The sequence below is a fragment of the Etheostoma spectabile genome, chromosome 7, assembly GCF_008692095.1.
Source record: "Etheostoma spectabile isolate EspeVRDwgs_2016 chromosome 7, UIUC_Espe_1.0, whole genome shotgun sequence".
NCBI lineage: Eukaryota > Metazoa > Chordata > Actinopteri > Perciformes > Percidae > Etheostoma > Etheostoma spectabile.
In genome coordinates, this window is record NC_045739.1 from 5,822,932 (window position 1) to 5,847,721 (window position 24,790).

Genomic DNA, 24,790 nt, shown 5'->3' on the forward strand with positions numbered 1-24,790 from the left:
AAGTGAACACATGAATGTATCACTAATTTGAATCCTAAAATGTAACATTCCATTTTGAATGCGGGACTTTTACTGGTAACAGAGTATCAGGCACGGACTACTTGTGGTAAAAGATCTCCCACCACTGGCTACAATACGTGACTCCAATACTGCGCGTGACTCCATGGATACGTGTGTATCCATGGAGTCACGCGCAGACTGTCAGCATTCAAAGTGAGATGCGCGTGCGTGTTCTCCGCTTTCGTTTTTGATAAGCTTTATGACCACAGACTGAACCTGATTGGGTGGCTGTAGAAATAGGAAGTAAAAAACATGTTGCGTTATTTCTCAGCAGACAACACAGAAAACGCAGGTCGTTTGTCGACGGAGTGATATGTTCATGGTAAACCTTTTACACTTGTCACCACGATGAGATAGGCGAAGAAACCGCGAGGAATACAGAAATGTAAGCTACATATTTCACTTTCCAGATGTGACGAAGAGATTTGGTGACACGCGCTTCCTGGTTTGTTGGAGTTTCTAGAAAGAAAAACAGTCAGTCACACAGATCAAAGAAGGGCGCACACAGACAGAAATGGATCAGGTACGACCGCAGGAAACAGAGCAAAACAAGGTAAGGAAGAACAAAACCGTTTCCTGGGAGTGAAGAGCTTCCCGTTGTCTCAAGTTCGTCATGTGCTCTAATGACCACCCCCCCCCCTCTTCCCCAAAATATATCTACTTTTGCAAAAGTGTGTTTTGTGTATATTCCAGCTTACTTTATTTTCTTAAGTGGTAGGTCCACTGTTGTGTCATTACAGACCCACTCAGTAAAACAAAGATCCAAAGAGAGCTTTGGTGTTTCCGTTACACTTTACCCTCAATGATCTTCTGATAAGAGCACACACAAACACACACACACATACACACACACACACACACACACACACACACACACACACACACACCCCACACACACACACACACTGGTTTGTGGGGACCTGCCATTGACATAATGCCCTTTAAAGTTGTGGGGTCCAGTTGTTTTGGGCTTTCGGGACCCCACAAATATCCTGGACTCAAGTTTTCTGTAACCCCATGAATATAGTTAAACAAAAACACACACACACACACACTGTAGAAATGTACAATGGTGTTTATTTTCAAGAAACTGGGTAATAATAATAATGACACTATATTATGTTACAACAATTTTGACTCACAATATCCTTCATAATGACAGAAAGGGTGAGTTGGCTATTTTTTGGAAATGGGTATCACTCTCTCTGTTTTGTTAACTTGGATTTGTGTGTTTCTCAGAGGTTAAAACAACCAGATGTAAATTAGATTTCACTCCCAGAGGGTTTTTGTGATACTACATTTATTATTAGTTTAGCCTATAAAATGTCAGAAAATAGTGGGACATGTCCATCACAGTCTCCCAGAGTCCAAGGTGACCTCTTGTCTTGTTGTTTTGTCTGGCTAGCAGTTTACTGTCACATAAGAGAAAGAAAACTAACAAAATGTCACATTGGTGAAGCTGGAACACATGGATGTGTGAACATTATTAAATCATCATTAAAGTTGCCAATTATTTTTCAAATCACCTAATTGTGTCGGCTCTTAACAGTGACCATACACTACCTGTACTGCAGAACCATATTCACTGTGATTTACATGTTGCTATTTCCTCAGGGCCCCATGTTGCGGCACAGGGAAAACAGCGATGAGTCTGTTGACAAGAGGCCCACTGATAGCTCTGCTTCTCCCCCCCAGGTAAATCCTGTTCTCAGATGTCCAGCCCCAAATTACCCATTTAGACTTCATGATTGCTCTGCTCTCTTTTATAAAGCACCACAGTGTGACACATTGGTTTACCCATGTGGATACAGGATAAGAAGAGGCTGATCAGAAGAGTGCGAAGTCCATCGAGACCAAGGGCATGGCTGTCCAATTCTTACAAACCAAAGTTTGGAGGGCCATTCTACAAACCTCGGTAAGACAGATTGTTCGAGAACAGGGAGCACTTTGTATTTTGTCTCTCTATCAACAATCAAATTTTTTGCTGAGTTACCTGAAAAATACTGATGAACGACATCAAGGGCGATTCTGGCTTTGCTAAAAGCTTTTTTTTCTCGTCTCAAATGATGCAGTTTTACAAAGGATGACCACCCATTCTACAAACCTGGTTTCGGCAACCAGAGGTACCACCACTTTGAGCCCACGGGAATACTTCCACCGGAGAGACCATTACCAGCCTAAACCTCACCACATCGCACTGAGGAAGAGGGAATGGGAGAAGGAGAAGGAGCGGTACGAGCAGAGAGGAAGCGCTGAGAGAACCTCTCCTCCAACTCCAAACCGTAAGTTAGTAGTCTGTTGCAAAAGTCTGTGAAAACAAGGATAATGCTTTCTAATACTTACTACTCTCGTTGGAACCTTTTAATGAAGAGACTTTGACAATATGTTTGCTATTTTTATGGTTTGGACTAGGCGCCTTAGTTTCAATTGAAGGCAATATTAATGCTACAACATAAAATAATATTTAAGATAACATTTTGGGGATGGCTTTTTCTTGTTAACATCTCATCTCCCCCTGTGCACAAAGTGAGGTCTGTAAACAAACGGTTTTCAAATAGGGATGTGGAAGAACTTGATTGGCCTGCTGAGAGCCCACCTCCAGTCCCATCAAACATCTTTGGCAATGGATATGGTGGTCTCAGCTAGTGTTTGTACTCGCTCTTTCCACACAACCTTACTAACTCCTTAATAATGAAGGTCCCGTCCAATGATATATATATTTTGTGTATCTATTTTATTCTCTTCTTTCTCCCAGCTGGTCTGGAACTCTACCCCCCCCCCCTTCATACTATTCTGGTTTATGGTACGAGTGGTGGTGTACATATGTTTTGTTTTTGTTTTTCCTCCTTGCCTTATCTCTGTTAATGTTGAATACCATGTGATGTGATGTGATCTGCAATCTAATTTCCCTATGGGGACAATAAACATGAACTAACTAATGTTCAGTGGCATCGGCTTGTAACAGCGAGGACCTATTTCAAGATTTTTTTATAGGCCTTATTAAACTTGAGTCACTCGCATAATCAACGCAAAGACACATACTTGTGAGCGCACACAGTGTGATAACTGGGATTTTACAGGCCGGGTTTTTGAACAGCATCCTTTTTTAAAGTACAAGGGCATGAAATTAAATACATTTGTAAGAACCGCTGCTGTAAAAAATAAGCTTTTTGGTGTTTGTTTTAAAGATGGTGCTTCCCTGTGGTGTTGTGCAATGTGTGAGGCTACATGACTTTAGGACTTGATATGAGTTTAGAACTTAAAAGACAATGAAAGTTTCAACAAGACTATCACAGACTTTTAATGTAGTAAATTCAAACAAAAACAAAACAAAAGTGTGGCACCTCAGACAATGGCATTTAAACTATTGGAATATTGCAAGAATATTATCAGGATAATGATTTCTCCAAAGAGCTGGAGGAACACATACTGTAGATAGACAGGTTTCACAGCAGATAAATGATGGAATGAATTATGGCTGAATTCCATCTTTATTAATATTAGTCACACTTGTGCTTTTCCTACTGTGACATGTTAAAATGTCCGCTGTGACAAAGACCTATTGCTAAAAAAAAGGCATGATGAACACACACACACACACGCACACGCACACCACACGTAACAGGAATTATGATAGATTTAAGAAGAGATGCTTTGTTCCAACTGCTTGTTAAGCAACCAAGTAAGTGCCACAAATGCACTGACTGCACTGGTTTCACTAGTTTTTCCACTAATGCTTTTATGGCTAAATGGTAGTAAATCCCCACAGCCAGGCTCACAAATGTTGTGGAGAGCCTTCCCAGAAGAGTGCAGGTTCCAGGAAACGGGTTACTCCAGGAAGTGACTAGACTGGCCCAAGAAATAGTATGGCACATAAACTCTTGTATACTTGTTGTTTTTACTCTTTTAAAACGAACAAGCTACAGCTAGTTTCTATTCTCCATGCTAAGCTAACCTTCAGGTTCTCAACAAGAAAGTGACACATTTCCCATAATGTAGAAATATTCCTTTAGTGCCCTTGTTTTTGGAATGATAGGTTGATGTTTAGGTGTGCACATACTTTTGGCCACATGGTGTTGGGCACATTTGAGTTGCATGGAGTATGTTTCATACAAAGCAAAGACTAATACCTAAACTGAAGAACACACACACACACACACACACACACACACACACACACACACACACACACACACACACACACACACATAACAAAACACAACACACCCCTAATAATAAAGTTTAATACAACAGAAACCACAGCCTGAAACATTGTTATAGGGTTACATAAACAAATAACCCACTGACACTCTATCAACAGCAACATTTTAACCTACAAAATCTTCATGTGATTGTTGCCACCTCCTGTACATGCATATACAGTATATTTAAATAATGTACTTTATAAGCCATGCAGTATCATCGTGCACTTTATAAATTAACCATTGGGTGGCAGTATAAGCAAGCAGAGACACATGCACATTTTCATCGACACTTTGTATTGCAAATATTTGGAGGGTATTTTGCTCATCGTGGTATCTGGTGGTTGGTAGGTAGCACACCCTGGTAGCAACAAGCCAGTGTTAAATAATGCTGACCACTAAAAAGCTTTTCCTGGACTCAGCAGGTGGATTATTTAGTGATGTGATGTAGTCGTCCATGCATTAGTCATTATATGTCTCAGTATGTAAACTGTGTCATTTAGTTACAGGTAGATTTATTAGATACTTGCAAATGACCTCATCATTTGTCAGTGGGAGTCCGGAAGTAAACATGAGGGGTTTAAAATGTGTTACAATCATGTTTCCTTGGTTTAAACACAAACCGTGAATGTTTTTGTTGATCTGTTCCTCATATAATGTGGTACGTTGTGTTGTTTTTATTGAGTGAGCGGTTGGTACTGTATGTTTTTATCTTCTCTTGCACCCAGGCACTGTGTCTGTGCGCACACTGCAGCACTGTGGAGGTGTGTGTTTGTGTGAGTGTGGAACAGGTTTTTTGTGTGCCTGAGTGATAGTGCGATGATGGTGACTCATCGGTGATTTGTGTGAATAAGACTAGCCAGCAGTATATAATCAGCCATAACAAAACTATTGCTTTACACAGGATAACTGCAGTCCAGTATTACAAGGCAAAATTGCCAAATATTAGCAAATGCGGCTTAAAGATATATTGATTTTTAGATGCCGATACTTGCAAAAGACACAGATTTTTTCTAACAGGAGGCTGAAGAGAGAGAGAATTCTTAGAGGGCTTTAACCGTCACTGGTGGTCTAAAGATACACCGGGAGATGCTCTAGGTACCTATAGGCATGGTAAATAGAAAAACAAGGCTGTCTCTCTACTCTCTCGTTATCTTATTGGGTTGACCGTGTGATTTGTATGTTTTCCAGCTACCAGACCTTTCTTACCCAGATCCACTTCCAGCAGAGACAAGGACAAGCCGTTCATTGTAAGTTCACTAGCAAAAAGACCTTCTCTGCCTTCCCCCCTTCCTGTTTTCCATTTTGTCAAGAGATAGTGGTCCACTAATTCCTCAGAAATGAACAAATATGCAATTTTATTTCCTTCTAAAATGTGGATGTGATGTAGGGCAGCACAGTCTGAATGTTGGAATTGTGATACGATTTACAAGAGACTTTTACCCTAATTAGCATATAACAATTTGAAGAGAAAAGTGATTGAGATGGAATGCTATTGTCTGTCCTGTGCAATAAACAACCTATTAAAACATGGCAAAAATAAAATCTGTAATTAACGATTATTTTCACTATCGATTAATCTGCCGATTTTTTTTCCAGGCTAGTCTCCCAAGTTTAGTGTTATTGGTTAAAAGATTATCAAAATAGTTGCAGATTTTTTCTGTTTATGGACTTATCAGTCAATCCCCTAATTTTTTGAGTAATATTAAATGTTATATATCCATGTAGTTGGTGTTTGTTCATAGCAGAGAATGACTTGGCTAGAATGCAAACAGACCAGGTGCTGCATTTCTTGGCTGACCTAATACCAGCAAGGAGCGGAGCCGCACTCGATGAATCACTGCTGGTCACTGCTGCAGTAAAGTTAAAGTGAAGACAGGATGAGGAATCCAAGAATGACTTGTTTTTAGATTTTCAATTTTCTAATCAGTGTTACCAATGTGAGCTGTTGACAACATCAGCTTACCTCAAGGTACAATTAGTGGTATTAAAAGGGCTTTAAATACAAGGCCTACCACTAGACAACTAAATCTTCTAAGCATGTTAGTCATTAATGTTTCCCGATGCTCTTTACATTACATGTACACATTTGATCCATTGTAAATTTAAAAGTAAAAATGATAGCAGCTTTAATAAAGAGTTGTGAGTAATACATTTATGGCTATATACATTTGGATATTCTGGAGGGGCAAGCCACAAACAACCTGAGCTCTAAATCATTAACAAATGATTTGTAATTAATCTATTAATATAGCCAATTGCTGCAATTTATTATACTTTTCTTCATTTATTTATGACTTTTACTTTTGTTGCTTAACACCCCTTTGAAATGTACATGTTTTGCCATTGCATATATATGCAGAACAAAATCTTATTAATATTTCACTTTCTGCAGTGTTACAAGTTGACGTGTGGAACTTAAGTCATCTTCGGGCCATTAGCAGCTCAGCCATTATCATGTTTTCAGCCAACTGTCTCTGATTACCTCTGTTGCAGGATTGTCAGAACGACAGGAACCATAGCAGGGAGAGAGATCACAGGGGGACTAAAAGCAAAGAAAGAGAACAAAGCAGAGACCGGGAGCTCCCTTCAAATGCGAGCCAGATGGCGACACGAGACAGAGCCATCCAAAAGAAGAGGAGAGAGATAGATGAGGTAGAGGAGTGTCATTCCATAAACACACACCTTGGGAGAAGTGTTGGAAACTGATAATGGAAGAGAACAGATATCAGAAGCTCAGATTAATGAATGAGTGACAGAGGAAAAGATTGCCGGGAGAGTTGAGACAAGAAAAAAAGATTTGTTTTCTGTCATTAATTAACTTTGAAATGCTGAGCCTGAGGCCACTCCAGTGTCGTTATTGTCTTCGCTTTGCTGTGCTCGACAAGGAAGGTCCTCTTCATCGTTTGACATGATTGTTGGGGTTTTAGTTTTCTAATTGGGCAAAAATGCAAAATGAAGCCGTTTACCTCAGATCACCTGTATCACAAGAAGCTCCGACACGTGTTTTAATGCTGTCTCCAATGTGACAGACATCACATGATGCTCTGCTCGTTGGCGGTGTGTTTGTGTGAGAGTGTGTGGCCTCTTGCTTTTCATATCTCCATGGTTGCAGGATTATAGATGCATTGCGAGATGAGGCACTCTGGCAACAGGTAGCTGGTTCAAAAAAAATGTTCACAAAACTCAGCATACAGGCACTTATACAATACTAATGAACTGTTTGCATTTGAGCGTTGCCGTGGATTGGTAATCTATTCCGTTGTAATTGGAGATGCGTGACTACTCACTAGCTCATTTGTTGTCAAATACTGTGCTTTTCTCTTCTGTTTGGTTATTCTCTCGCTTACTCTCACTCTTCGCCACTTAATCCCATTTGCCCTAAAACTACAAATGTGTGTGTTTTGCAGGTGTACCATCAGGAATGTGAAATGTTTGGCCTTGTGGCAAAGATGCTGATAGCAAAGGATCCGACCCTGGAGCGTCCCATCCAGTCAGCGCTGCAGGAGAACCTAAGGGACATAGGCAAGCGTTGTGTGGAGGGCATGGAGAGATTTATAGAGGACTATGACTCCAGGGAGCTGTCTCACTAATCAGAGAAACCGTTTCCTTGCATTTATCCCACTGCTTTGGTGATATTTGTATTTCATGTGATTGAATGCTGCTTTTCTTCTTTGTGTGGCAGTAGAAGTAAAACATTTGTACATTCTTGTATATATAAAATGATTGTGATTTGGAAATTTGATACTGCTTCCATTGTTGAGAATTTAATGATTATGAAAAAAAATAATACGCTAGATGCAGCGGTTGAAATGTCCATATCAAAAGGTCAAAAATATCAATTTTAATTATAACTAACGTGCCTTTTTGTTGTTGTTGTTGGAACTTGCATTTTATTTCATTTTTTGTACAGCAAATTAAACGTGGTCAAAATATTTTCAGTAATTTAATGGCTATATGGATATAACAAAATCAATGCATAGCACAAAATATTTATTTATATTTATTTATTTATAGTGTCAAATCATAACAGAAGTTATCTCAGGACACTTTACAGATAGAGTGGGTCTAAACTACACTATGCAGATACAATTCACAGCAGCGAGAAAAAACTTCCATCAACGCGCAGAAACCTTGGACAGAACTGGCCTTTGGTGGGCGGCCATCTTACGCTACCGGTTGGGAGAGAATGCGAGAGAGACACATATGACTCACTGAATGTAAAGGAATGACACAAACAGTGGCAATTATAGTAACATTGAAGATAAAGATAATAGAACTATGGCTAATAATAATAATAGTAGTAGCAGTGCAGGGTGTCGAGCAGGATCATGGCAGGAGCTGCAACTAAGATCCAAGTGCCACCCCAATCCAAGGAAATCTGCAAGGTGAGAAAGCACAAGGACTCTGGGGGAAGAAGTTAAGTTACGTAAAGTATTCAGACCCTTTTAAATTTTTCACTGAAAAACTAAAATATCACATGGTCATAAGTATTCAGGCCCTTTGCTGTGACACTCATATTTAACTCACATGCTGTACATTTCTTCTGATCCTCCTTGAGATGGTTCTACTCCTTCGTTGGAGTCCTGCTGTGTGTAATTAAACAGATTGGACTTGATTAGGAAAGGCACACACCTGTCTATGTAAGCATGTCAGAGCAAATGAGGATCATGAGGTCAAAGGAACTAACCAAGGAGCTCAGAGACAGAATTGTGGCAAGGCACAGATCTGGTCAAGGTTACAAAACAATTTCTGTAGTACTCAAGGTTCCTAAGAGCACAGTGGCCTCAATAGTCCTTAAATGGAAGAAGTTTGGGACAACCAGAATTCTTCCTAGAGCTGGCCGTCTGGCCAAACTGAGCAATCGTGGGAGAAGAGCCTTGGTGAGAGAGGTAAAGACGAACCCAAAGGTCACTGTGGCTGAGCTCCAGAGATGCAGTAGGGAGATGGGAGAAAGTTTCACAAAGTCAACTATCACTGCAGCCCTCCACCAGTCAGGCCTTTATGACAGAGTGGCCCGACGGAAGCCTCTCCTCAGTTCAAGACATGTGAAAGCCCGCATAGAGTTTGCCAAAAAACACATGAAGGACTCCCAGACTGTGAAAAATAAGATTCTCTGGTCTGTTGAGATAAAGATTGAAGTTTTTGGCGTTAATTCTAAGCAGTATGTGTGGAGAAAACCAGGCACTGCTCATCACCTGCCCAATCCCATCCCAACAGTGAAACATGGTGGTGGCAGCATCATGGTATGGGGGTGTTTTTCAGCTGCAGGGACAGGACGACTGGTTGCAATTGAAGGAAAGATGAATGCGTAAAGTACAGAGATCTCCTGGAAGAAAACCTCATCCAGATTGCTCAGGACCTCAGACTGGGTCGAAGGTTCACCTTCCAACAAGACAATGACCCTAAGCACACAACTAAAATAACAAAGGAGCGGCTTCGGAACAACTCTGTGATCACTCTGGACTGGCCCAGCCAGAGCCCTGACCTGAACCCAATTGAGCATCTCTGGAGATACCTGAAAATGGCTGTCCACCAACGTTCACCAACCAACCTGACGGAACTAGAGAGGATCTGCAAGGAAGAAATCCAGGTGTGAAAAACTTGTTGCATCATTCCCAAGAAGACTCATGACTGTACTAGCTCAAAAGGGTGCTTCTACTCAATATTGAGCAGAAGGTCTGAATACTTATGACCATGTGATATTTTAGGTTTTCTTTTTTGATAAATTTGCAAACATTTCTACACTTCTGTTTTTTTTTTCTGTCATGGTGGGATGCTGAGTGTACATTAATGAGAAATAAAATGAACTTGTTTGATTTTTGGAAAATGGCTGCAATGAATTTTTTTTTTTTTTTAAAGGGGTCTGAATACTTTCTGTACCCACTGTATGCGTTAATGGGACATGAATGCACACAGATGAAGTGTTCCCCCGGCAGTCTAAATTTATCTCAGCATAACTATGGCTGGTCCAAGGCAAACCTGAGCCAGCCCTAACTATAAGCTTTATCAAAGAGGGGCAATTTAAGCTCCTATTTGCCACTTGGCGCTGATCCATTCAAGTCAATGCTTGATGTTCAACGGCACGTTGCAGAAGCGTGCATGAGGCAGCTCTCTGCTCCTCTAATGATATGCGCTGGGTCGATTTTCACATGAGACGCGGAGCGTTCAGAAAGCTGGGTAAGAAGTGAAATTGTGAGTATCCAAAACACACCCCTTATTGTATGTGTTCTCTACAACACCACGGACAGCGAGATATTCATCTTGTAGGTGAAAAAACACAATAGACCTCACAAATCCTTGTTATCAGGATGCCAGAAAAGAGAAGGAATGGAGTTTAATTACAGGAGTGCTTGGAGTGAAAGGTAGATGCTATCTTAATAAACGTGATTGTTCTGTAAAGTGCTTGTATTGACATTAAATCTTTTGCAAGTAAGGCAGGCAAGACAACCTGCTTCTGAGACGTTCCGGTTTTGGTATGGCATGTGGCGGACAAAAATTGTTGAAAAATTGGGGTCACTCCTAAATGTGGGCACGTTGTCCTCTTCCTTAACCAAAACTAAGAGCTGGTGAGGTTTGTGTAATGTGGCCATTAAGCGATAAATCCTGAGCAAAGATAACTCCGAGACTTCTTACAGTGGGCCTGAAGGCCAGGGCAACGTCATCCAGAGTAGCTATGTCTTTAGATAAAGAGCTTCAGAGGTGTTTGGAACCAGGTACAAGAATTTTAGTTTTGTCTAACATCAGGAAATTGTAGGTCATCCAGGTTTTTATGTCCTTAATGCATGCTTAAAGTTTAGCTAATTGATTGGTTTCATCAGGCTTTATATATATTCTTATTAGGGTATCATCTGCATAACAGTGAAAGTAAATTTTTGATGTTCGATCTAAAGCCAGACAGGTAGATCAGCATGGCCAATATTGCCTCATCATAAAAACCGATATCTGCGTAAATGTCAGCCGATAAAAAATTGCAGCACAGTAATACCAAAGCTATTTTTGAGGTTATTCAGGAACAAAGCAGACGGGCAACTTTATTTTTTAACGTACAATCTTCTGCTCTGTACAAATCTTGGTCACAATTCTTAAAGTGGCACTTGAAGGTCAGTTTACCAGGCATTGAGGCTTTAATGAAAGATGTTAGTCAATTGCATTATGGGAATTGTAGGACATTTTGTTTTTCTCAACAACTTTTGGATGGAAGGCCAGTTGTTCAAAACATTTAATCTGGATAAAAATGATCCGGATTTGGAAATCCCATTTTATGCTCAGGATCAGGTAATCTGTCTTACTTTTATTCCAGATATTTTGAAAACGTCTTAAAAAAGGCTAAAAGTCCAATAGTTAACAAAATGAAAAATGTTCAGGGTTCTTCTTTATCCGAGGAAATTAATATACAGTGATGAATGATGGAAAAATTGAATATATTGTTTTTGTTTGTTATTGAAATCTGTTTGGGGGATTGTTTCATGGGGACAAGATCATTTTTATTTTATTTTTACTTTTATTATACTGAATTGCTCAATTGTTGGCCTATGCCTACTTTATCTTCTTTATCACTCTTACAATGGTTACACAAGTGCAAAATATAAATAAAAGTATACACACTAAACGATACAAATGTATTATTTGACCAATTTTAAAGTTTTACTACATTTTCTTCCTGGAATCCACATTTAAATCCTACCCCCCTGTTGGGATCAGGATAATCCTGTTTTTTTGGATCAAAGTTATCCATGTCCTACTGACAAGTTTTGAACAACACAAACTGAAGGTTTGATCCAGATTAAAACTAGGATTGGATTCAGTGATCTAATCCAGTGATTCCCAAAGTGGGGGTCGGGACCCACAGGGGGGTCGCGAGCCAGAGAGGGGGGTTCGCAAGTTGATTTCCAAAAATAAAATAAAAATTCAAAAACTATTAAAAATAGCATATGTTAGCCATGATTTTAATACAAGATAAAACTAGAGTCTAAATTTTAAATAAAACCAAGCAAATAAATAAAAAGGGAGCAACTCTTTTGATTTTCTTTGACCACTCTGACCCCTGAGGTCATTTCGACAGATTTACGACATATTAGCGACAGAATCAGTTGTAGCAGGTCAGTGTACAGCACGACTGAATGTGGAGGATGATCTCCGAGTAGCTGGTCTCCAACATTAAACCAAGATTGGACTTCCTGTGCTCCAAACAAATTGCACATCCATCTCAGTAGGTGAGGTTAAGGTCAAATTAAAGTAATGAGTAAATTACCGTAGAATAATATTATGGCTGTTATGTTATTTTGTGTTGTCAATTTGCTCGTGTCTGGATACGCCTATGGTGTGTGCACAGTTGCGTGCAATGTTTATGTACGTTTAAAGTGGGGGGGTCGCAAGTCACTTGCACCGTTACTTTGGGGGTCGTGGGCTGAAAGTTTTGGGAACCACTGATCTAATCTGATTTCAGATTCCTTCCTTCCCTTTTGAACAACCCATTTTCAAGATTTGATCCAATCCGATAACTAAAATCTGATCAGTTTAACTTTGAACAACTGGCCCTATGATTGGTTATTTTTCAAACTTTAGTTTGTCCAATATTTGGTTTATGGCCAAATACCTGCAAAAGTAATGACATTCCCATCAGCTTCAGCTGTACTTAGTGGTTATTGCTTTTTTTGCACCTATAAGCAGCTCCTCCATTTCCCTTAAGCATTGAATTGTGGGACAATAGACCTTTTTCACAGCAGACATTTTGGCATGTCATGGAAAGAAAAGCAGCAGGTGTAATTGATCAAATCAAAAGCGAGTGCATTCCATTTAGATGAGCGAGTTCCAGGCTCCTGGTATTGTGCATGCTGGCTCACTGGGACACCTGATGGAAGTGAGCCATTGTGTCTAGGAAATTTGTTTTACCTGTGCTTTTCCTGCTATGAAAAGTCAAAATGTCTACCGTGAATAAAGTCTACACTATACAGAGTTTTTTTTTCTTTTTTCCAATGTGAGCATTTCCAAAACCTGCTTAGAAATAGTATGCAGTATGGATCTGTGGAACAGCTAATGCGTCACTCAATCTGACCAATCAGAACGATTTATAGATACAACTTCATTGAAGTACACTTTATTTTCAGTATGAGATAACAACAACACATACACATGCAATGTCTCCCTATCTCTACATCATGTTATACAAATAATGATTCTTTAGTTACAAAATATATAAATATTTAAGACCATATGTACAGAACATTTACATTACTACATCCATTAGTTTATTAAGTTTATTACTATATATACATTTAACAGGTATTATTCTTTAATATTCTCATAATTATTATTTGCATTATTACTATTACTATTATTGTAAGCATTATTTTTTATAATTCTTAATCATCTAAGGGTAACTCAAAAAACAAGCATGTTGCAGAAGAGAAAACGGGACCATACCTGACGTTACTGTGCCTGAATGGTCAAGGAGCAGAGGCTGTCCAGCGCTCTGTCCTTGGTAAAGCATGGAGAGCTGGCTATGTAGAGCACAAAGTTCAACAGACTATTTGTACAAAGTGATAACAGGGCTAGCGAGCCAACACTATATTCCAGCAGCATTTGAATTCCACTGAGGTAAACAATGACACAGCTTGGAATCTAGTACGTAACTTTTACTATCCCAACACAATTTCAGGCTTGTCCACACAGAATAAGTTTTAGCGTCCAGGGATTGATCACTGAGCTGCGGCATGAACAGTCCGATTGCTGCAGTTTGACCAGGTTCACCTTCCTTTTTGAAACTGTAAAGGAACGGTTCAATCTCTTTGTAACATGGATTTACACACAGACACACACATACATCATGGTATTTACCTTGACCTTGGTATATTTAGTTGTTGAATTCATCATGGTGCTTCCTGGTACCATCAGATGAGTTGATCTCTGATCATTGTAAAAATTTCTGTTGTGTAAGCCGCTGAGCTCCTCTTTTGATTAGATCATTTTGTGTAGGTGTACACAAACATTACCCGGTGTAGATTGTGTAAGCTTACAAGCACAAAAAATAGCCCTTTCTTTCTTCAAACCCAAACAACACACACACACACACACACCCACAAAACAACACACACACAACCACAACACACACACACACACACACAAAACAAACACACACACACAACCCGCTCACACACACCTCCCCACTCCCCCGCCACCTCTCCCGTTCCTTAAACCTCTCCTTTTTACCTCTCCCCCCTCTCATCTCTTTCATTTTCTCCTGTTCATTATACATCTCTTTGCTCATATCTATGAAAGTATACAGTTTTTGCTCTTCCTCCTTTGGCGGTGGGGCAGCTGGCCATGAATCGGTCCGTGCAGAGGTCCGTGATGGGCAGCTATCCCAGAGGGGCTGTAGCGATGGCGCAGCTCCCCGTTGTTGATGTAGCAAAGTGCACGGGCCGAGGGGTTTGGGTTCCAACCAGGAAATAAGCCCTCCCCTCGGACTGGGAAGAAGAGGAGCAGCGGAGCACCGGGGGTCAGCACCTCCAGACCCACCCCCCAGCATGGCCCCCTAGCCACAGGTGCCACCCATTTGAGGGGAACAGAGTGGTGGGGGGGGCGGGCTTTGGGGGCTGGTGTTGTACCCCGGTCAAGCCAAAAAACTCCCGAGCGCTTACGGGGGGAAACGATCGAACCCCTTGGAGCGACGGTAGGGGGCTTACCATTTGGGGGGCCCGTCGCACCAGGGTGGGGGCATTGTAAGGGGGACGCAGAGCGTTTGTGGGGGACGGCCATTGGTGTTGGGTGTTACCTTGGTTTCCCGATGGGGTTGGGCCCCTTTTGGTTGTGGCTGTTTGCGCGACAGGGTTCCTGTCCGTAAACTCGGGGGCTTTGGCCTTTTGGAGCCATACGCAGGTTTCCCACTCGCCCATCACCCAACCACCTTCCCAAAAAGCCCAACGGCTGCGGGCCATCCCAGAAAGGGGAGGGGTAGCCCTTCAGGGAGGTACATTATTGTGTAGGGGCGAGAGGAGGACAGCGACTCTGTGCTGTGGAACTGAACTGATGAGCTGAGGGTGCCCATGTTGCTCTTTTCAGACACATTCACACCCGAGTCTTTACTCAGGTCGGGCATGGAGAACCTAGACAAATGCTCCTGACGCTTACTGACCCCATCCAAAGAGTTACCTGTTTAAAACAATAAATCACATGTCACATTTTCATTTAATTTGGCATTACATATCATTACATCTCATTATACCGTACTGTATCATTTACATCACTGTACCTGTAGCATTGGACATAGTGAGGGAATCCATGGATCCACGAGGAGTCTGTTCTAGAGGAGTGAGGGGCTCATTGAAGCTCATTGCATTGATGGGATTCCTCCTGGTCAGCGGGGGTCGGCCATCTCTCTGGAATCCGTGCAGACTAATGCTCCTCTTGTCAGAGAAGCCTTGGTTCTGGCTAGACATCTCATTGAAACTCATCTGGGTGCGTAGCTTGTTGGGCCTAAACTCTTCCTGGTTTTGGTGGGTCCAGTTTTCATTAAAGGAGTGGCCCCTCAGAGCAGCCATAGGGGTCCTCTTGGCGTTGCCTTGTTCCTTCCCCCAGGAGTCAGGCCTCTTCCCTGGGTTGGCAGCAGTCTGAGCTGGAGGATGAGCGTTTGCGTTGGGATTGTAGCCCTGCCTTGGGTTACACTGACCCAGCAGATGTATAGGTGCTGGTGTGGGGGAGGGTTCCCCCTGGGGGCCCTCATAGACAGCAGGAACATAGGGATCATCCCGGCTCATCCACACTTGGTTAAGGCTCGGGGCACGGCTCGGAGTGCGGCTCGGAGTGCGGTTTGGTGTCCTGCTTGGGGTCTGGCTAGATGAGAGGCTTAACCGGTCCATCTGAACAGAGAGAGGATCAATTTCAGCAGACAGACGGTCAGGCATGGGTGGAGGAGCTGTCTGGCGGGTCTCGGCACTCCGCCTCTCCTGCTCAGCGTTCCTGCGCTCCTTTTTGCCAATCTTGGTGCTGTGGCGGGATTCACGAGAACGGGCGCTTTGGAATGCTGAGTCTGAGGAGTCAGACTCATCTGGATCCTGATGGTTCAAATAAAGCAGATGAGTACAATTATTAAACTGCTCATATGTAGACAAACTGTTTTAATTAAACCACAAAAATGTAAATTACCATTACAGGTCATGTCTTAAAAAATTATAACAATAAGTCATAATTTTGGTGACTCACCTGTCCAGCGCTGCAGGACCGTGAGCAGAAGATCTGCCCCTGCTTTGGCAAGAAGGGGCGGCCCAGCAGAGAGCGCTTGCAACGGGCACAGCAGAAACACTCCTCGGTTGCGTGCCAGTGCTGCCCATCATACGTCATCTGGCCTTGGTCGATGCCTTTGGTAAAATGGGAAACCAGAAGCAAGTTCATTAGTAAATACACAAGTGGTCTAGTTTTAACTGCCTAAAAAGTATAATGTTGTGATGGCAGCTATCTCATATACTGCTTATACTTATTCTACAAAGTCTGTGTGGTTAATAAACACAACCCACATTCTGTTTTAGCTATTAACCAGTAGGTTATGTCACTTAGTGCTGAAATGAAGTAAAAGTATGAACAAGGCTTTTTTTTCTCCACAAAACATTTGTGATTGTGTGCCCATACATGATCGCCTGATTTGTAAGATACATTTAACCAGCCCTGCTCCCCAGCTAGGGAATCATCTTCCACAGCTCCCATCTGGATTCAACATGGGAGCATCCTCTGAAACACACTCTTTCACTGTTACTGGAGCTTTGGATGATAATAACCATCCACATCTCACTGTACTGACTCTGCCTCCACACAGCTGGGGCACACAAGGCTCACTGAGCTGACACCCACACTTACAATAAATGCCTGGTAGAGGTTTGCTATGATTAAAAACATGTCCATGTGTTTTGGTAACCATTCATACATGTTAAAACATGTGCTGTACCTATGTGTTCTCCACATGCGTCACAGTACTCTGCATAAAGGGACTCGAAGCAGTTGCAGCAGTGTGGCCGTCCGTCTTTCATGATGTAGCGCTGGCCGCCGAGGGTGGTCTCACACTCGTAGCAGCAGAAGTGCTTCATGTGCCAGTGCCTGCCCTCTGCTTCAGTGCACTCATCAGCAAAAATGATCTGCATGATCAAGACATAACATTCGTCAGCGAGGATTCAATGATTTTAGCTGGCTTTAATCAAGTTTCTATTAACCCTATTTCAAAGATGACTACTATTGCTGCTGAGGAAGCAAATTCATCTTGGGTGGTGATGATGTTCAGGGCTCCATATTTGGCTCATTACTATTTTCACAATATTTGCATGTTACCCCTGTAACATAAAAAACATAAAACAACTCCTGGTCTCACTAATAATGAATCCAATAACAATGATGATCTACACATTACTTCTAAATGTATTTTATTTTCATAATGGAAGTTGCACATTTTCATATTTCAAGTAAATCCAAAACTATTGTTATAAAAAGGTTTAGGGTTAGGGTTAGCCCTATAGAACTTTTTATGAGCAAGGAAAATCAAATAATTTGTGTCAAATAAAAACGCAAAAACAAACCTGATCAGTCTTTAACTAGTGCAAAGCACTATGGCCAGAGGTTATTATTATTATTATTATTATTATTATTATAATAATTATTATTATCTCAAGCCAGCTTTCCACACAGTCCAAAAAAGCAGACTTTCTGAGACATGGCAAGAATACTGAAACATCTTTTTTCTTTGGACCAGTTTTTAAACACATCCAAGTCTCTGAGCTATTAACCATTCAGTCATTTCACACCCTGAAAGGCTCTAGGCCCAGACAGGCGCACCTCATCACAGGCACAGCAGCGGGGTTTCAGCCTCTCGGCATGATGCCGGCCACAGAAGATCTTGCCATCATGGTAGAAGTAGATGAGATCCACCAACAGTTCCTCACACATGCTGCAGACGAAGCAGTTTGGGTGCCAGCATTTTCCATGACCTGCCCTTGCAGCAAAAACCACAATGTCCCCTCCATTTATTTGACCACCACACTGTAGGAGAGAAGGAGACCAGAGGAGAGGAGTACAGAGCAAAGGAAAGTAGATAAGAGGGAAAAAAGAAAAAGGGAGAGAGGCGAGACAAGAAAAGGAATGGGAAGGAGGGATGAGAGAGGAGGAAACAATAGGAGAGGAGAGGATAGAAAAGGAGAGAACACAACAGGAAAGGAAAGGAGGGACAAGAGGAGAGGTTAAAAAAGGAAAGGGTTAAAGTAGGTGTGGGACAAGAGGCAACATTGGGTACGAACTGTAAGATGTGGAGAGGGAGGGCGAGAAGATGGCATTTGAAATAACTTGTTCTTTTAAAGATTTAATTGTTTCCTATTTCATATCTCTTTCATCCATATGCTGAAACATTAAAAAGAAGCCCAGGTGAGCACAACCAAGAATATAATTTAAAAAATGGGCTGAATTATACAGCTATATTAGATCATGCAATTTCCTTAGACAGAAAGAAGCCTTAATAAGTTTTTGGGTTGTCCGTTGGTATCTTCACTAAGTGAAATGGAGAACAGAAATAGAGATTTTACCTTTTCACAGATCGCCCCATTGATTGTGGGGGGGAAAGGACGGACGTTGCCTCTGCCCAAGCTGTCCTTCTTCCTTTGGTTGCTGAAGAGCTTAAGCTCTCGCTTCTCCTCCTCGTCCAACGAGTTACAATAACGCATCTGAACAACACGATTCATCATCAGGCGTCATCATAAAAACTAGAATGCTAACTACTCAAAGTCATAACAAAGTAAACGTGTAAACATTGAGAAATATGCTTTTAAAACAGTTTTACCTCATTGTCATGTGGTGGCAACTGGTGAAGCAGTTGTTTGATGCGACATTTCTCTCCAGGGCTGTTTATATAGGGGACCTTCTCTTCTGGTAAGGAGTTATAATACTGATGCACCTGTAACAACATCAAACATGTGGTGATATTTAAATTCATCATTCATTGATGTTTTGGCCACTGTAAAAAACAGTGACATATCGTCGCTTTATGAAGTTGAGATGAGGAACTTGTAAGCAACGTTAGCGTTCCTTTCAGGTGGTGTTTCTGGCCATGTGATGAAGGTTAGTTAAATATTAACTCTCCTTTTAGCAGTTTTGGTCTCCATATATCCTCAGATAATTATTTATCTCTTTAGCTGCTAAAAGCTCCACTATTTGTCTGTATGCCGTTTTAAAGCTTTTTCCACTGAAAACAGCTGATGGAGCAGTGAGAGAGAACCAAAACAGTTCATATGTGACTGGAAAATAAAAGGAACAATCTGAAAGATGCACACAAAGACACATTTTAAATACAATTAGTAATATGTGATATATTATTAATATAAAATATATTGATTGCAGCCACTTTACGTGAGACATAGTGCCGACTTACAAAGTGGTAAGGGAGTCCATTATACTGTGTTAAAGGTAGTCTAGTCTATATAATCTACTTTATTTTAGTAATTCATGGTGACAAACCCACCTAAATGAATCTGAAATTACTTTGAGATGAATTTATCATGGTCTTCATGCCAATAGAATTTGTTTTTGCTTTGCCCTCCATCATCGCTGCCCTTGGAAATTAGTGTCCGGGATTCAAAGTGTGGCCACAATGAGCTCTGTGCTGCTGCTGCAGACACAACCTCGAACCGCATCAGGTGCTCCACATTTTTAACAGCTACTGTTCTGTATTGCAGTTAGAATTAACGATGCAGTGGGGCTTGGTATTGACGGCCTGAACCTCCTTTTATTTTTGCAAGTTAGAGAGTGAAATAGAGAAAACCTGATTGGTGGTTGAGAAGTAAACACTCAAACAAAGGAAGGCAATCTTGTCACTTATCTCTGATTTTCAGTAAAACAGCCTGTGACATTGAGTGGTCTCGTGTTCAGTGTGGTGTAAAGATCTATTTTGCTGAGTTTTTTTTAATCCAATTTACATAATCATTTGGGTGGAGGGCGAGAGCGAGAGAAACGTCTGATTGCTGCCCCTCAGCTTCTCTAAACTTGTTCTGTTCTATGCTGTGGCTGTTTGGTTGACACCGAGCCTTATTCCAGGTTTGCAAGTCAGGGTTGTTTGAAGTGCCTGTTCACATGAGGAGAGCCTATCATGAAGTTTTAAAGTTTAAGTCCAATTATATCCCTGAATGTTCAGTAATTTTTTGTGTTTTATCTGGCTGCAAACAGCTCTTCTGTGTTTTGAGCTTTTGGAAAACTTATGGCTGCAAGCAATGATTATTTTCATTATCGATCAATCAATTAATTGTTTCTGGTGTGGTAAAAAATGTGAGTTGCAATTTCCCAGAGCCCAATGTGACATTTTCATGTTGTTTATATTGTCCAACTTACAGTCCAAAATCTAAAGGTATTCAAATAAATAGCCAGCAAGCACTTACATTTGAGAGGTTATGAGTTTTTGGTATTTTTGTGTAGAAAATGACTTCAGTGATAATTATCAAAATTGCAGACGTTTAATTTAATGGTGATCGAGTAATTGATAAAGTCTCAGCTCTGTTTCAAATTATGGGAAACTCTATCCCACCAAATCCTGTTTTCTCAATCCCTTGAACTAACTTCAATTGCCAATTTTAGAAAATGAACAATACAAATATGATATAAATTACATAAAGTATTATTTAGACAGTATTATACTGATACAGTTTGTATCTGAACCCTAACTTTGAGTTTGGACATCTTGATGAACTGTAGCGCATTAAATACTCATTTTCTTTTAATATTTGAGTCACATTAATGACATTTTACGGAGAGAAACCCAAAGTGGCAAGCTTAAAAAGCATTACATCCAAATGCATTAAAAAAGCAGCAGGACGCTACAATTGCTTGGATGAGAGAGAGAATGCAGCCTCTTTGAGCATCCTGTCAAGATGGCTGACTGGAGAAAATTACTATTATCAGACCAGTCTGTCATCTGTTAACAGAGCCCCAGGAGTGCTGCCCTTACTAACTATAGCCATAAGTGTTTACATCCCATATAGCTGAACAGAACTGGGCTCATCTTATGTCAGAACTTACGAAAGCAAGGGACACAGATAAAGAAATGATGAGGAAATATCTTCCCCTGGATGTGCACAATTGATTACATAGGCTTGGCCATGCATGCAATTACAAAGCATTTAAACTGCAAATGAGTCCAGACAGGGAATTGTGAAACCTGGATGCATAAACACATTGCCACTTATTTCCAATTAGATTCATCCAAACATTCACCGACTCAAATTACTTCCATTCCTTTGGGTTTAAACTTGCCAGAATACACTAAAATACAGAACACATTGAGGCTTAGCATAGCAAATTCATTAAATGGAAAAAAATAACAATATTTGAACAGTTCTAAAGTGACATATTACTCATATTTTTGGGAGAAATGTTATAATCATCTACTTCAGGGATCTTAAACAGGGGGTCCTCAGTGTCAATGCGGGAAGGAGGGTGGGGGTGGGGGGGGGGGGGCTCCAAATTATTACGTTTTTTTGAAAAATGTAAAAGTCCTATAATAAATCCAACATATTATTTAGCAAAAATCCATCCCCACTGATGATAGGCTTACTGGCCTATAGGTCAGGAATAGTCTCTAAGGCCATCCACGGATCCAGTTCATCCTGATGATTCACGGTGTATGTTTAACATTAAAAAGCATTTATAAAATTATGGCAACAATTATTTGGCTATTTCAATAGCTTAGTATTCTATGCAAAAGACATGTATAAAGGTTTTAGGCCACCCTTCACATTATTGTAGGAACATGTTTAAAATGCAACTTCATTTTATACATTTGTAGAATGGGGTCTATGATCCAACTCTCTTAAGGTTACTGAGTCCTTGGCGTAAAAAACATTGAAGACCTCTAATCTTCTTGACGTTAATCAGGGACATTGCTTATTGCTTTATGTTGATTATAGGCTTGACAATCAGAGTGATTGAGACGTTTGCTTAATTTATCTGTTCTTCAGACAATGCAATCATCTGATGAGTCTGTGGTTCCTATTCATGATGTCGGTCATGGTTGTCATTCTTCTTGTGACTGTTAACTTGGTTCCTACACAGTGTCAGCTTTAACACTGGCTGAAAATGTCCTTACAGATATTCTTCCATGAAACGCCTGACAGCTAAGTGATTTGTATGTCACCCCATGCCCTTCGCTCCTCTTCCCCCCATTCAACTCAAAGAGACTAACACACCATGAAGGAGATTTACAAGCAATAATGCTACATGGTCTTGTTTTCAGATCAGAGAATTTTCCATCTCAGGATTATTAGGAAATATGCCACAGATACTTTAAAGTAATTAAATTCTTCTGACCGATTCGGTTCAATTTGATACGGTCTGGCTATGCCGGACAAAAATGAGGGTTAGCTAATGAAGCACTCATGAGCGATGGAAAAGGGGTGTCTACTGTGCGAGTTGAATATCTTTGATCTTGTGTACCTGCTCAGGACTGAGGCCGGGGGGGACCCAGGCGTATTCCTCCAGTGCACATCCAGAGTCATCATCAGAGGTGGAATTCCTCTGAAAGTCGTACATCAGCTTGGTGATGGTCTTTTCCATCTCCAGAGACATGGCTGTCACAACATGCTCCTCTACACAAACCGCTTCAGTGGACACAGGTATTCCTGTTGAACAAACAGACAAGAAAGTGAGAAGGAGGCAGAACTAAAGGTTTAAATAAAAAAGAGAGTAAGACAGTGAGCAAAGAGAGAAAACAATAGGAGGTAACCAAGTCTTTCTATTAGTATTCCAGGCTATTTTATGTAACTTGCAGATTTACATCCACTAGTGGTAAACACGTGGCTATAGAAAAACATGAATGTTATGAACCATACTTGTCTGTCTCACATATGCACAGGAAAAAAACATCAGTGATCCAGTTCTGTAAAATGCAAAGTGTCTACAGCCAAGCTAGAGGCTCTGTGAGGCGGTACTTGGGCACAGTGGGGTTTTGCCTACGTCAGCTTGCTGACATGCATCTTATTTTACCGTGCTAGCATGCTGATACGCATTGGATGCAAAGTACAGCTGAGGCTGATGGGAATGTCATTAGTTTTGAAGCAATCTGGTCATAGTATTGGAAGCATTTTAATTTTGGCTTGATGGTGGTGATGCTGGATGAATCTGAGCACATCATCAATGTCTGTACCAAATTTCATGGCAATCCGTTCAATAGTTGGCGGGACATTTTTTCAAAAAAACTGCTGGTGGTGCTGGGGGAAAAGTCAGAAGATCGTCAAAGTCTTCGTCCTCTGGAAACCACACGTCTATTCTATTTTTTTGTGCTGTTCCACTGAGTAAATTTTTCCCTGGATGAGTGAAAAATCTGACCTGCTGGTGGCGCCACAGGTAAAGTCAAAGGATCATTAAGGTTACTGGGATTCATGCTTTGGGAACCATGATTGTACAACATTTCATGACAGTCTATCAAATAGCAGTCAAACAAATTCAGTCTGGACCAAATTGGTGGACTGATAGACAGAAGACCAGTGCCATCACAAAAATGTTAGTGGTCCAAATCTGTAGTATCACAGTACTTTATATTAAATTGAATTGAATTGAAATTGAATATTAAAAAATGATGTGTACTAACAATGCCGTCCCAATACATTGTTATCAGGAAACGCTGCTGTATCTGCATTCACTGCTTTACTTGAGTGAATAGATTAGAGATCAATTCAATCTCATGCTCCTTCTTCTTTTCTGTCTGGGAACAGCTGCACACATTACTGACACATGAATAATTAACAAGAGTAGGTATCATCTCCTTCACCAAAATATGAAAATGAAATGCAACTCATTTTACAGGCAACAAGCATATTTAGTGAGCCGGCAAGGAGAGCAACAATGACTTCTGTTCACATCTCATGGCTTGTTATTTTGAAAGCTGATGAGTGGAGAGATATTAGAGTCGATTAGTGTAAAGTGGAAGGAAACAAACATTTCTAACAACGTCAGAACCTAATAAGAATTTGAAAAGTCCATGTGATTATTGAACTTGCTGACGTTGTTGTAAAGCAATCACAGAAGACAAATGGATCAATGTGGACATGCCAGCGCAGAAAACTGAGATTTCTTTTTGTGTCTGCAGGTTATGTATGGTGTGGTATGAGGGAGAAAGTGTTAACAAGCCCTGACATTTCTGATTCAAAATGTTTCCCCCAGACAGGTCTTTTTGGACAGTTTAAGACAGCAACACTATTTCCCACAAATTAGAAATCACAGAAAAAAACGCAGAGCTTAAGCAGTGGCCAAGGAACAGCAGGTGTTTCTATAGACGGAGCCAGTGAGTCAGCCTTCTTCCAAGCAGAGCTGAGTACTGTTTGTCTCTCTAAGATGGGTGCTGCTGATATCTTTGTGTGAAGAGATCACAGGTATGTAACCTTGTGCCTTTAGCCTGGCCCAAGGCTGTTGTTCATTAGTGTATTGAGGCTGAGTGAGAGTGGGCTGAGAAGACTGCAGCCTGTTGCGCCAGTCAGACGTCAGTTCAAACGTGACTTATGTTGGTACTATAAAAT

The 24,790-nt window shown here is 40.9% G+C and overlaps 1 protein-coding gene and 1 pseudogene across 1 annotated transcript in view; one reads left to right on the forward strand and one right to left on the reverse strand.

Annotated features, from left to right (window-relative positions):
* The first annotated feature begins 252 nt into the window (after nt 1-252).
* LOC116692829 (serine/arginine repetitive matrix protein 5-like) lies at nt 253-8,197 on the forward strand (annotated as a pseudogene).
* A 6,230-nt stretch (nt 8,198-14,427) lies between these two features.
* Nucleotides 14,428-24,790, reverse strand: part of LOC116693157 (prickle-like protein 2) — a 36,721-nt gene continuing 26,358 nt past the window's right edge. Inside the window, 9 exon segments of the mRNA XM_032521918.1 lie at nt 14,428-15,228; nt 15,230-15,416; nt 15,517-16,318; nt 16,467-16,621; nt 17,203-17,389; nt 18,081-18,284; nt 18,821-18,958; nt 19,075-19,188; nt 22,713-22,897. Coding sequence (XP_032377809.1) covers nt 15,036-15,228; nt 15,230-15,416; nt 15,517-16,318; nt 16,467-16,621; nt 17,203-17,389; nt 18,081-18,284; nt 18,821-18,958; nt 19,075-19,188; nt 22,713-22,844 — 2,112 coding nt within the window. The 5' untranslated portion in view covers nt 22,845-22,897 and the 3' untranslated portion in view covers nt 14,428-15,035.